The sequence below is a fragment of the Rhinolophus sinicus genome, chromosome X (assembly GCF_036562045.2).
Source record: "Rhinolophus sinicus isolate RSC01 chromosome X, ASM3656204v1, whole genome shotgun sequence".
Taxonomy (NCBI): Eukaryota; Metazoa; Chordata; class Mammalia; order Chiroptera; family Rhinolophidae; genus Rhinolophus; species Rhinolophus sinicus.
This window is the reverse complement of record NC_133768.1, coordinates 41,829,120-41,842,439: the sequence shown is the minus strand read 5'-3', so window position 1 is coordinate 41,842,439 and position 13,320 is coordinate 41,829,120. Positions and strand designations below refer to the sequence as shown.

General features: G+C 45.6%; 1 protein-coding gene across 4 annotated transcripts in view; it reads left to right on the top strand.

Moving 5' to 3' along the window:
* The window catches only part of KDM5C (lysine demethylase 5C), a 32,816-nt gene extending 31,101 nt beyond the window's left edge, over nucleotides 1-1,715 (top strand). For 2 of the 4 annotated variants that reach the window (XM_019717696.2, XM_074324267.1), the window contains exons 24-26: nucleotides 2-71; nucleotides 207-406; nucleotides 509-1,715. In XM_019717696.2, coding sequence (XP_019573255.2) covers nucleotides 2-71; nucleotides 207-406; nucleotides 509-874 — 636 coding nt within the window. In that variant the 3' untranslated portion in view covers nucleotides 875-1,715. Of the gene's footprint in view, nucleotide 1; nucleotides 81-206; nucleotides 407-508 lie in introns of all 4 variants that reach the window. The other 2 variants (XM_019717694.2, XM_019717695.2) reach the window with 1 other exon arrangement.
* The last annotated feature ends 11,605 nt before the right edge of the window (nucleotides 1,716-13,320 follow it).

The window sequence follows — 13,320 nt, the reverse complement described above, 5'->3', positions numbered from 1 at the left end:
GGTCCAGGGCTTGCTGGAGAATGGCGACAGCGTGACCAGTCCCGAGAAGGTAGCCCCGGGGGAGGGCTCAGGTAAGAGAGGTAGGTCTAGCTGTGGGCAGGCTCTTTATTGGATGTCACCAGACTTGACCCACGTGGTCCTCAGCTCTGTCGTGGGGATATGACCAGGGGCAGCCTCTAATCCAGCCTGTCCCCGCAACCCCCCAGACCTGGAGCTGCTGTCCTCACTGTTGCCACAGTTGACTGGCCCCATATTAGAGCTGCCTGAGGCAACCCGGGCCCCCCTGGAGGAACTCATGTTGGAGGGGGACCTGCTTGAGGTGACCCTGGATGAGAACCACAGCATCTGGCAGCTGCTTCAGGCTGGACAGCCTCCAGACCTGGAGCGGATCCGTACTCTTCTGGAGGTGAGGAAGGGATTGTGGGCCGGGCCAGGAGGTCAGGCCAAACAGGCAGAGCGCAAACCTGACCACTGGCCCGCACCTCTTTCTGCCCATCTGTGATCACAGCTGGAGAAGGCAGAGCGCCATGGGAGCCGGGCCCGGGGCCGGGCACTGGAGAGGCGGCGGCGGCGGAAGGTGGAGCGGGGTGGGGAGGGCGATGACCCAGCCCGAGAGGAGCTAGAGCCAAAGAGGGTCCGGAGCTCAGGGCCAGAGGCCGAGGAGGCCCAGGAGGAGGAGGAGCTGGAGGAGGAGACAGGGGCTGAGGGTCCCCGCCAACCCCTGCCCTCCGCCGGCAGCCCCAGCACCCAGGAGAACCAGAATGGCTTGGAGCCAGCGCTAGGGGCCGGATCAGGCCCCTCGGCCCCTTTCTCCACTCTGACTCCCCGGCTGCACGTGCCCTGCCCACAGCAGCCACCTCAGCAACAGTTGTGACAGTGGCTGAGTCTGGCACAGACCCCAACAGAGACCCCCCCTTGGCCTCAAGGATCCTCTTTCTGACCATCAAGCCTGCTTCTTGGGAGGTGGGCAAGTAGGGGGGATGGCCACCCCCCACCCAACCCACCCCTGAGCCCCTTGACTTTTATATTCTGATTCCAAGGTATTGTTCAGACCTCAGCTCCTGGGGGCCGGCCCCTGGAGTACCCCTCCCTGGTAGCCTCTAACCAGCATTCCCAGACACCTGAGGCAGACAGACAGACGGATGGGCAGGTGGGCAGGGCGGTGGCTGGGGCCGGGCCAGCACCATTCCAGAGACAAGGCCAGTGCATTTGCAAACGGGGAATCTCCTTTCCCCTGCCCCAGTTCCAGCCCTGGCCAGGCCAGGCTACACTAACCTCACCTCCCCCCCACCCCCCACCCCGCACTCTCCTCCCTCTCTTTTCCTTCCCCCTTCCCTCTTCTCCCTCTCCATCTCCTGTCTCCCTTCCCCCTTCCCCTGACTGGTCCACCCAGGAGGAGGAAATTTCACATAGCTGTGCTCACAGTTTAAATAAACTCGGTTGGGGAGCTGACCAGGGCGCCCTGTAATCTGAAGAAAGCGTTTGGTGCTTGTCCTCACAACCGCCTTGACCTTCCCTCCCTGTCCTGCCCTGTCTCCTTTCCTCCTCCTGGGTTCATGTTGTAATAAAACAAGATTGTTGGTGTGTAATTAATTTGTTCAAAAGGAAAAAAAAAGCAAAACAAGGAACTTGGTCCCAACTGAAGCCTATTTTAATTTTATTTTATTATTTTCCTCTTGTTAGAAATAAAACCCTTTAGCAACATTTTTTGGAAACATGTTTCTGAAGTGCATTTCTCTTTGAAGGGGGAGAACAGTGAGTTACCTCCATCACCTGTCAGTGGAGCAGCTGCCGTGCTGGCGGGGGCACGAGGGCTGAAGCCGGGGAGCTCTGGGCTCTGGAACCAAGTTCCACCAGGGTCTCCTTAACTGGGGGCAGGACATCCCAGAGCCTCCCCACTGCACCCCAAGCCAGTTTTCCCTATCTCCCAACAGATGGCGTTGCACCCACCTCTCACCTAACTCCTGCAGTAGTAGCTCATCTATCAAGCCCTCAGAGTGGGATTTGGTTTGGTTTGGGGTGGGTTTTTTTTTGTTTGTTTTTGTTTTTGGCTTTATTGAGGTATAATTTATACACCATAAGATTTACCTGTTTTAAATGTACAATTCAGAGGGGTGTTTCTTAAGTACAGTTCTGACCATTCATGTCTACTGCTTAAAACTGTCTGTGCTGCTGCATCGCCCTGAAGTCCAAGGTTATATATATGATCTCATTCTTTCTGGAATGCTTTCCTTTCCAACCCACATGCCACATTCAGGGACCCTTCCCTGATTTTTCTCCACCCTCAAGGTTCTTTCTGCCCCTGTGAATGGGGACTTCAATCTCAGATGTGTGTGCATTTGCAACCCAAGTTCAAACAGCTTCATTGCAATACAATTTACATACCATGCAGTTTACCCACCGAAAGTATGGAGTTAAGTGGCTTTTAGTATATTCTAGTTCGGCAACCATTACTGCAAAAGATTTTAGAATGTTTTCATCATTCCAAAAAGAAACCACATCCTTTGGCATCACCCGGGCCCCTCCAGGTCACCGCTAATCTATATGGATTTGCCTATTCTGAATCTTTTATATAAATAGAATCATACAATATGCGATCCTTTGTGACTGTGTTCTTTCACTTAGCATAATGGTTTCAAGCTGAGTTCACTTTGAAATGTAGACATTAATGGTGCAGTTATCTTGGACAGATATTTTCCTCCGGGGCCCCAGAGTGAAGGTGTTGGATTAGATCAGGGACGGCCACCGTTTACATATTTTTGTGGGGGTTCTCACGCATGTACTCCTGGCAGGAAGACTAACCAGCTTGCATCAGATTCATAAAGGGATTCTAGTCCCTTCAAAGGCTAAGAACCACTTTTTGCGCTCCTGAATGTTCTTAGCGTCTGTCCATGATGGGACACGGGAAGCAGGAGCCTCGAGGCTACTCCAGTGGCGCAGCCCTCCAGCTCTCCATCATTCCCGGCTCTGCAAGGACTGTTACTCCGGAGTGGGGGAGAAGCTGCACGGAGGGCTTAAAGGCTAAAGGCCAGGCCCTGATACCTGTCTAGCCCAGGAGCCCAGCATACTGCCACTCTGTCCTTTCTCGGAATGCTCAGGGGGCTTGTTTTGCTTCACTTCCCCTCCCCACGATTTCCAGTTGGTAGTAACCTAGCGATGGGTGAGAAAGCCCACTTCTTCTGGCAGCTTCCATTAGTGGGAGGGTTTGGCTCAGCCCTGCGTCCGTCCTCCAAGTCAGGAAACACAGCTATACCAGTAAGGGAGATGGGGACTCCTGAACAACCTTGTCCTGGGCCCAGTTCTACGCGGAATTGATCCTGAAGAGAGTTGGAGATGACCTTAGAAGAGATGGGCGTGACAACTGGGACGGGCAGGAAGGGGCTCAGGCTCAGCACTTCACTACCACTCCCCACCCCAAGGCAGCCCCTGGAAGCAGTGGCCTGACAGGAGAGGAGGAGGGTGCCTATGACCTGGAGCAGCTCCCAGGCTGGGGTCCTCCAGGGTCCAGACCAGCCGTCAGCAGGTTCCATCGTTCCCATCTTGGCCCTGTCCGTGCCCCAACCCCCACAGTGGACATGCACCCCTTCCAGAACCTTGAAGGGGGAGAACAGTGAGTACCTCCATCACCTGTGGGAGGTGAGGAAGCAGCGGGTGTCTTTTTACCTCCAAGTCATTTTCTACCACAGAGACAACGCCTTGCTGCTGCATCCTCCCAGGTTGCCACATCCCAGGGTGACTCCTGAGTCTGCAGGTGACAAGGGGATGGGAAGAGACCATTTCTACTAAGGACTTTCCCCAACCCCATTCTTCCCCTCCCTAGTGCCACTACTGTGCCTTATGTGGCATCTGAAACACTCTAGGATAAACAGGCCTGTGTCTCATACTGGGAGCTCCTGGAGGGAAGGCAGGGCCCAGGCCTGCGTCCTCTGACCCCACTTCCAGTCAGGGGCCTGAACAGTCTGGGCTCAGATGGGAGCAGCAGTTGGAGCCCCACGCTGTGCATGTGAACTCTCTTCCCTTTGCATTGCATAAAGCTCATTGGTAAGGGTGTTACCCCATGGGAGTGGGGACCGGGCCTGAGCTCCATGGTCATTGGGCTCGTGAAGGGGCAGACAATGACCAAGCTTCCCAGAGGTCCTGAAATTGTGGTGGGAGAAGAGAGGTTGGAGGCAGAGAGACAGGGCCCCTGCCCCTGGGACATTCACATTCCAGGAAAAGGAAGGGAGCAGCCCCTTGTGAAGTACCCCCTGTGTGCCACGTCCCTCCTGTGTGCCATGTGGGAGATTTCACAAAGTCCCTGTCAGACACTCAGGAAATACCCCAAAGAAGAACAGGCCTGGCCCAGGCATATCAGCCTGGCAGAGCTGGAATTCCCACAAAGCCTCTGAACCTACAGCTTGTGCTGCATGACAGAGGGGTCTAAAGGAATCAGCCTGCCCCCAGGAAATCGTTCATAGCGGGGGCTCAGTGGTGATTTCTGCTGCTGGCAGGTGGGAACTCAGTAGTGCTATAGCCAGATTGGCCTTGGTAAGCAAAAGTCCATACTGCTGAACTTGCATATCACCTCCATGCCTACCTATGCTCTATGTATTGCTATGTAACGGATTACTCCAAAAACTTAGTGGCACAAAACGTGTATCTCACAATTTCTGTAGGTCAGGAATCTGGGCACAGCTTAGCTGGGTTTCTATTTCAGGGTTTCCCATAAGTTGTCATTTGGGGCTGCAGTCACCTCAAGATATGACTGGGGAAGGATCCACTTCCAAGCTCACTCATGTGGCTGTTGGCAGGATTCAGTTCCTTGCAGGTTGTTGGACTGAGGATCTCAGTTTCTTTCTGGCTGTTGGCGGGAGGCCACCCTCAGATTCCCTGTAATGTGGACCTTCCCATAGGGCAGCTCGCAACATGGCTGCTTCCTTTGTCAGACCAATCAAGTGAGCAGAGAGGGAGGGAGGCAGGGAGGGAAGGAGGGGGAGAGAGAGAGAGAGTCCATGAAGTGGGGGAGAGGCTAGGACTCTACATTTTGAGGCCTAGATAAGGACTCCATTTGCTAGGTTAGATTTTTTGTTGTTATATAAATCAAATAGGACTTTATTAGGCTGTCCATCTATTTTGGAACTAGGGAAACTATGTTTAATTAGCAACCACTACAGATCTCGACAGGTCAAACCATTCTGATTACTGCTGTGGCTCTGCTGTCCATTACAGGAATCAGGCCCAACTTGTCTCTGGAGGTAACTCTATCATCCCCATTGAATCAGGAGACCCATTATCATGATTGCTCACCATGACCCTGATTTACAGGAAAAAACCACTGCAATGCTTTTTAAGGATACTGATGTTCACTCATGTAATAGTTATGGCAAAATTAGATTCTGGGGGAAAAAAAATCTCTGTGATTTAAAACAATAGAAGTTTATTTCTTGCTCCTATAATATTCCAAAACAGATGTTAATAATCGGGCTTCCCTTTTCTAAGTGATGATTCAGCGGCCTAGACACCTTCTATCTAGAAGAACTGACCTCTTCAAAATGTGATCGTCATTGTACTGTTGTTATCTCCATCCCAGCCAACCACACAAGGAAAAGACCATGTGGGAAGTTTTTTTTAAAAATATTTTTATTAAAAATATAGTTAACATACAATACTCTATTAGTTTCAGGTGTACACAATACATATTCAATATTTATATACCTAAAGCAGTGATCACCATGATAAGACCAGCAACCATGTGACACCGTACCACGCTATCACAATATTATTGATTATATTCCCTATGTTGTATATTACATTCCCCTGAGTATTTGTTTTATACCTGGAAATTTGGACCTCTTATTCCCCATCACCTTTTTTGCCCTTTTTAAGTTTTTCAATCACAGTTGACATTCAATATTATTTTATATTAATTTCAGATGTACAGCAAGTGGTTAGATGTTTATATAATTTAAGAAGAGATCCCCCTGACTAGTCTAGTACCCACCTGGCACTATACATCATTATTACCATATCATTGACTATATGCCCTGTGCTTTACTTTACATCCCCATGACTATTTTGTAACTACCAATTTGTACTTCTTAATGCCGTCACCTTTTTCACCTTGCCCCCAACCCCTCCCATCTATCAATCACCCCAACAAATCTAGTACCCATCTGACAGTATACATATTTATTACAATATTATTGACTGTATTCCTTGTGCTATACCCTACATCCCCATGACTACTGTATAACAACAAATTTGTATTTCTTAACCCTTCCCCTTTCTCACCCCAAACCCCAACACTCCTCCCATCTGGCAACCATCAAAATGTTTTCAGTATCTATGAGTTTGTTTCACTGTTGTTCATTAGTTTCATTCTTTAGATTCCACATAAAAGCAAAATCACATTGCATCTGCCTTTCTCTGTCTGACATACTCCACTCAGTACAATACCCTTCAGGTCCATCCATGCTGTCACAGATGGCAAGGACCCATTCCCTTCCGTGGCAGAGCAATATTTCATTGTATATATGTACCACTTCCTCTTTATCCATTCTTCCACTGACAGACACCCAGGTTGCCTCCACATCTTGGCCATTGTAAACAATGCTGCAATAAACATATGGACGCACACGTCCACTCAAAGTAGCATTTTAGGTTTCTTCGGATAAATGCCCTGAAGTGGGATTACTGGGTCCTTCATTGTCTCTTGTTATAGCCTTTGTTTTAAAGTCTATTTTGTCCGGTATAAGTATGGCTACCCCAGATATTTTTGTTTGTTTGTTTCCATGTTCATAAAATATATTTTTCCATCCCTTTACTTTCTGTCTGTGTGTGTCTTTCAATCTGAAGTGAGTCTCTTGTAGGCAGCATATGTAATGGTTTTGTTTTCTTACCCAATGTCAGCCCTCCTAAAACTTTTCTTTTTAAATAAATTTTATTAGGGGAATATTGGGGGACAGTGTGTTTCTCCAGGGCTTATCAGTTCCAAGTAGTTGTCCTTGAATCTACTTGTGGAGGGTGCAGCTCAGCTCCAAGTCCAGTCGCCGTTTTCAATCTTAGTTGCAGGGGGCACAGCCCACCATCCCATGTGGGAATTGAACCGGCAACCCTGTTGTTCAGAGCTCGTGCTCCAACCAGCTGAGCCATCCGGGCGCTCCCTCCTGAATCTTTTGATTGGCACTTTTAATACACTGAAAGTAATTGTTGATAGATTTGTAGGTATTGCCATTTTATTATTCATAATTTTGATTTCTTTTTCCATCTTAAAGAAGTCCTAACATTCCTTGCAATACTGGTTTAGTGGTGATGAACTCCTTTAGCTTTTTCTTGTCTAGGAAGCTCTTTATCTGTCCTTTGTTTTTAAATAATAGCTTTTCTGGGTAGCGTAGTCTTGGTTGTAGGTCCTTGCTTTTTGTCACATTGAATATTTTGTGCCACTCCATTCTGGCCTGCAAAGTTTCTGATGAAAAATCAGCTGACAGTCTTATGGGAACTCCCTTGTAAGTTACTAGTTGCCTTCCTCTTGCTGCTTTTAGTATTCTCTCTTTGCCTTTAATCTTTGCTATTTTCATTACAATGTGTCTCGGTGTGGGGACAGAGTCCCGGAGAGCAGTTTCCAGGCTCTCGGCCTCAAGTGGAAAGGTACTGGCTTGGTTATTAGGTGACCGTCAGCTGTGACAAGTTGGCCATCACTGTTACCAGTCAGCCATTAGCCACTGCTATAACAGCGGTGGCTAAGCTAGCAAACGGCGATTGCAGTTAGCACAGCGGATTGCTCTTAGCAAGGGGGTTGATTGGTTGTCAGAGAAGCGGTCGGCAGGTTGCGGATCATGTGGCTCCTGCTTCCTGTGTCTCCAACCCAGCCACCAGCGAGAATATAGTGGTATGACTCCCCTATCTATGGCTCCGTGGGTGATCCTTTTTGGCCTCACCATGTCCTGCGTTCTTGTGCGGGGAGTGGGACCAGAGACCCCTGCATGACACCCCACATAACACTTGGTGTGGGCCTGTTTGGGTTCACCTTGTTTGGGACTCTCTGCACTTCCTGGACCTGTGTTTCTGTTCCCTTCACCAGGTTAGAAAAGTTCTCAGTCATTATTTCTTCAAATAGGTTCTCAATCCCTTTTGTTATGCTTGGTGTTGTCCCAGAGGTCTCTTAAACTATCTTCATTTCTTTGGGTTCTTTTTTCTTTTTGCTGTTCCCATTGGATATTTTCTGCTACCTTGTCTACCTTGTCCTCCAAATCTCTGATTTGATCCTCTTCTTCCTCTAGTTTGCTGGTGATCCCTTCCAGTGCATTCTTCATTTCAGTTATTGAATTTTTCACTTCTGACTTGTTCTTTTTTGTGGTTTCTATGTTCCTTTTAATGCTTGCTATCTCTTTGTTGAAGTTATCACTAAGTTCCTTGAGCATCCTGATAACCATTGTTTTGAATTCTTTATCTGGTAGGTTGCTTTCCTCCATTTTGTTTAATTCTTTTTCAGGAATGTTCTCCAGTTCTTTCATTTAGGACATATTTCTTTGTTTCTTCATTTTGGCTGCCTCTCTGTGTTTGTTTTTATGTATGAGGTAGATCTGCTATGTTTCCCAGTCTTGTCAGGTGGCTTTATGTAGTAGGTGTCCTGTGGGGCCAGTGGTACAGTCTCAGTGGTCACCTGCTCTGGGTGTTCCAGGAGTGTCCCTTGTGTGGGTTGTGTGTCCTCCTGTTATACTGGAGTCTTGATTGCTATTGGCACATCAGTGGGTGGTCTGCAAGAAGCCAGGACACCCCAAAGCCTGCTACCACTTGCCATCTCCCTTAAAGTTTAGCCACTAATAGAGCCTCATGTGGTATGCAAGTTGGGTGAGGCAGGGTCTCTGGGAGTCACTAGAGTGGGAAGACTTCTGGTCACCCGGTTAATGTAAATTCTGGTTTGGTGTCAGTGCTGAGCCTGGAGCTACTCAGCAAGTCTCAGAGCACACAGAGGCCAGTCACTGCCCGCAGGAGGCCTGCCAGACTCTGATAATTTTCCAAGAAAGAGTGCAATGCAAGCAAGGCTGGCTACTAACACAAGAATTGCCTCCTGCATTGGGGGAATTGGGTAGGGTGGGGTCCCAGTGAGTCAGCAGGATGGAGCAGCAGAGCTCACAAGGCCAATCAGATTCAGATTTGGCTGTGGTGAGGGTGGGCTCAACACAGGAAAGATGGTGCCTGCCAGCTGGCTGCACAAAAAAGGACCTCACACAGGAAAAATGCTGACTGTCCTCCACTGCTCCACTCCCCCCACCCCAACGAAGCCACACACTTCACTCTGACCCCCATATGTCTCCGACGCCTCCTGGGTCACCATCCCTCCACTGGAGCCCAAGGCGAGTGCCTGTGAGCGAGTCTGTGCGCAGGCCATTTAAGAGGACATCTGGGTTTCTCTCAGCCTTCCATCCCACTCAGACGGTTGGAATCCCCACTGGTTTTCACAACCAGATGTTGTGGGGGATTCTTTTCCTGGTACTAGTGTTCTGGGCTCATGAGCCTGGTGTGGGGGGCTGGGGTCCCTTGATCCTCTGACGGAACCTCCATGGCTGAGGTATCCCTCCCAATTTTCATCCACCACGTGGAGGTCTGGAGCCCATTTTGCATGTCCGCCCCTCCTACCAGTCTCGACGTAGTTATAGAACTTCTGTTTAGCCAGACTTCAGCTGGTTGATTGTTCTATAATTTAGTTGTAATTTTAATGTGTTCATGGAAGGATGCAGGCACAGTGTTTATCTACTCTGGTATTTTGGATCTCTCCCTTGTAGGAGGTTTTTATGAGCTAGGCCTGGATGTAGTGGCCATCTCTTCTGCTCACGTTGCATTAGCTAGAACTCAGTGGTTATACCCAACTGCCAGGGACACTAGAAAATGTAGTCTAAATTTGTCCAAAGGAGGACAAATTTAGGCTTAACGACCACCTAACTAGTCTCTATCATACCTCATAATGTATTTCTCAAAGCCCTTGTGAAAAAGAATGTCCACATAGTTAGGGGGTGAATTAAATGAGTTGCATATGATGAATTGATTCCAACATTCTTATTGTCCGAAACATTTAGAAGGCAGCTATGTCACCACTATACCACCAACACCACTATCATTTAGATTCTTTACTCTACAGTGTACATCTGACCTCTTAACCTCATTTAACACAGGCTACTGTTGAGTCCAGGTTTCAATCAATCACTAGAATAAATCTTATAAATACTCCTAGCTGCTTCAGCTAACACAGTACATCCAGGATTGCTGATAAGTGCACCCATATTGAAAAGTTTGACACTACCAAAATCAGATAAACACATCACAAGAAAATTACAGACCAATGTCCTTTATGAATATAGATGCAAAAATCCTCAACAAAACTCTAGCAAACCGAACACAATAGCACATTTTTTATTAGATTCAGGTGTACAGAACAACATAGTGATCAGAAATTTACATAACTCACCAAGTGAGAACCCCAACAAGTCTACTACCCACCTGACACTGTACGTAGATATTAGAACATTATTGACTCTATTCCCCATGCTGCACTACTCATCCCATGACTATTGTTTTTAAAACTGTAGTCAACATTCAATATTAATTTATATTAATTTCAGGCATACAGTGTAGTTGTTAGACATTTATATAATTTATGAAGTGAACTTCCTAATTAGTCTTGGACTCATCTGGCACTATCCATAGTTATTACAATATTATTGACTATATTTTCTATGCTGTACTTTACATTGCTGTGACTATTTTGTAACTACCAATTTTTTTTTTTTTTTTTAAAGATTTTATTGGGGAAGGGCAACAGAACTTTATTGGGGAACAGTGTGTGTACTTCCAGGCCTTTTTTCCAACAAGTTGTTGTCCTTTCAATCTTAGTTGTGGAGGGCGCAGCTCAGCTCCAGGTACAGTTGCCGCTTTCTAGTTGCAGGGGGCGCAGCCCACCATCCTCTGCGGGAATCGAACCGGCAACCTTGTGGTTGAGAGGATGTGCTCCAACCAACTGAACCATCCAGGAGCTCAGTGGCAGCTCAGCTCAAGGTGCCATGTTCAATCTTGGTTGCAGGGGGCAGAGCCCACCATCCCTTGCGGGACTCGAGGAGTTGAACCGGCAACCTTGTGGTTGAGAGCCTACTGGCCCATGTGGGAATCGAACGGGCAGCCTTCAGAGTTAGGCGCATGGAGCTCTAACAACCTGAGCCACCGGGCTGGCCCCCAATTTGTACTTCTTAATCCCTTCACCTTTTTCACTTAGCCCCCCAACCCCCCACCTATCTGGCAGCCATCAGTTTTTCCCTGTATATATGAGTCTGTTTCTGTTTTGTTTGTTTATTTTGTTCTTTAGATTCCACATATAAATGAGATCATGTGGCATTTGTCTTTCTCAGTCTGACTTATTTCATTTAGCATAATACTCTGTAGGTCCATCCATGTCACAAATGGTAATATTTCATTCTTTTTTATGGCAGAGTAATATTCCATTGTATATATGTACCACAACTTCTTTATCCAATAGTCTATTGATGGGATTTCAGTTGTTTCCATACCTTGGCTATTGTAAATAGTGCTGCAGTGAACATAAGGGTGCATATATCTTTTCAAATTAGTGTTTTGGATTTCTTTGTATAAATACCAAGGAGTGGAATTGCTGGGTCATAAGGTAGTTCTATTTTTAGTTTTTTGAGGAACCTCCGTATTGTTTTCCATAGTGGCTGCACCAATTTGCAATCCCATCAATAGTGCACAAGGGTTCCCTTTTCTCCACATCCTTGCCAACACTTGTTGTTTGTTCATTTATTGATGGTGGCCATTCTGACAGGTGTGAGGTGACATCTCATTGTGACTTTAATTTGCATTTCTCTGACGATTAGTGACACTGAGCATCTTTTCATATGTCTGTTGACCATCTGTATGTCCTCTTTGGAGAAATGTCTATTCAGGTCCTCTGCCCATTTTTCAATTGGATTTTTGTTTGTTTGTTTGGTGTTGAGCTATATGAGTTTTTTGTTTCATAGATTTTGGATATTAACCTCTTATAAGATATATTATTGGTGAATATCTTCTCCCATTCAGTATGATATCTTTTCATTTTGTTAATGGTTTCCTTTGCTGTGCAAAACCTTTTTAGTTTGATGTAGTCCAATTTGTTAATTTTTTCTTTTGTTTCCCTTTCCCAAGGAGATATATCAGTAAAAATACTACTAAAGGTAATGTCTGAGAGTTTACTGCCTATGTTTTCTTCTAGGAGTTTTATGCTTTCTGGTCTTAATTTAAGTCTTTAATCCATTTTGTGTTTACTTTTACATATGGAGTAAGAAGATGGTTCAGTTTCTTTCTTTCTTTTTTTTTTTTTGCATGTATCTGTCCAGTTTCCCCAGCACCATTTATTGAATAGAGTGTTTATACCCCAATGCATTTTCTTGCTTCCTTTGACATAGGTTAAATGACCATATAGGCATGTGTTTATTTCTGGTCTCTTTATTCTGTTCCATTGATTTATGTGTCTACTTTTATGCCAATACCCTGCTGTTTTGATTACTATGTCCTTATAGTATAGTTTGATATCAGTTAGTGTGATACCTCCATCTCTGTTCTTTTTTCTTAAGATTGCCATGGCTATTTGGGGTCTTTTATAGTTCCATATAAATTTTAGGATTATTTGTTCTAGTTCTGTGAAAAATGTCATTGGTATTTTGATAGGGATTGCCTTGAATCTATGATTGCTTTGAGTACTATGGACATTTTAACTATATTAATTCTTTCTATCCATGAGCATGGCATATGCTTCCATTTATTTGTATCTTCTTTAATTTCTCTCTTCAATGTATTATAATTTTCTGTGTACAAGTCTTTTACCTCCTTGGTTAAATTTATTCCTAATTATTTTATTTTTTGATGCAATTATAAATGGGATTGTTTTCTTAACTTTTCTTTCTGATAGTTTGTTATAGGTGTATAAAAATGGAACCAATTTTTGAATATTAATTTTTCTATCCTGCTACTTTACTAAATTCATTTATCAGTTTAATAGTTTTTTAGTGGAATGTTTGAGGTTCTTTCTATATAGTATCACGTCATCTGCAAATGACAGTTTTACTTTTTTCTTTCCAATTTGGATGCCTTTTATTTCTTTTCTTTTTTTTTTTTTTTTTGGTCTGATAGCAGTCGGTAGAACTTCCAGTACGATGCTGAATAAAAGTGGGCATCTTTGTTTTGTTTCTGGTCTTAAGGGGAATGCTTTTAGCTTTTCCCCATTCAGTATGATTTTAGCTGTGGGTTTGTCATATATGGCCTTTATTATGTTGAGATATGTTCCCATTATTCCCACTT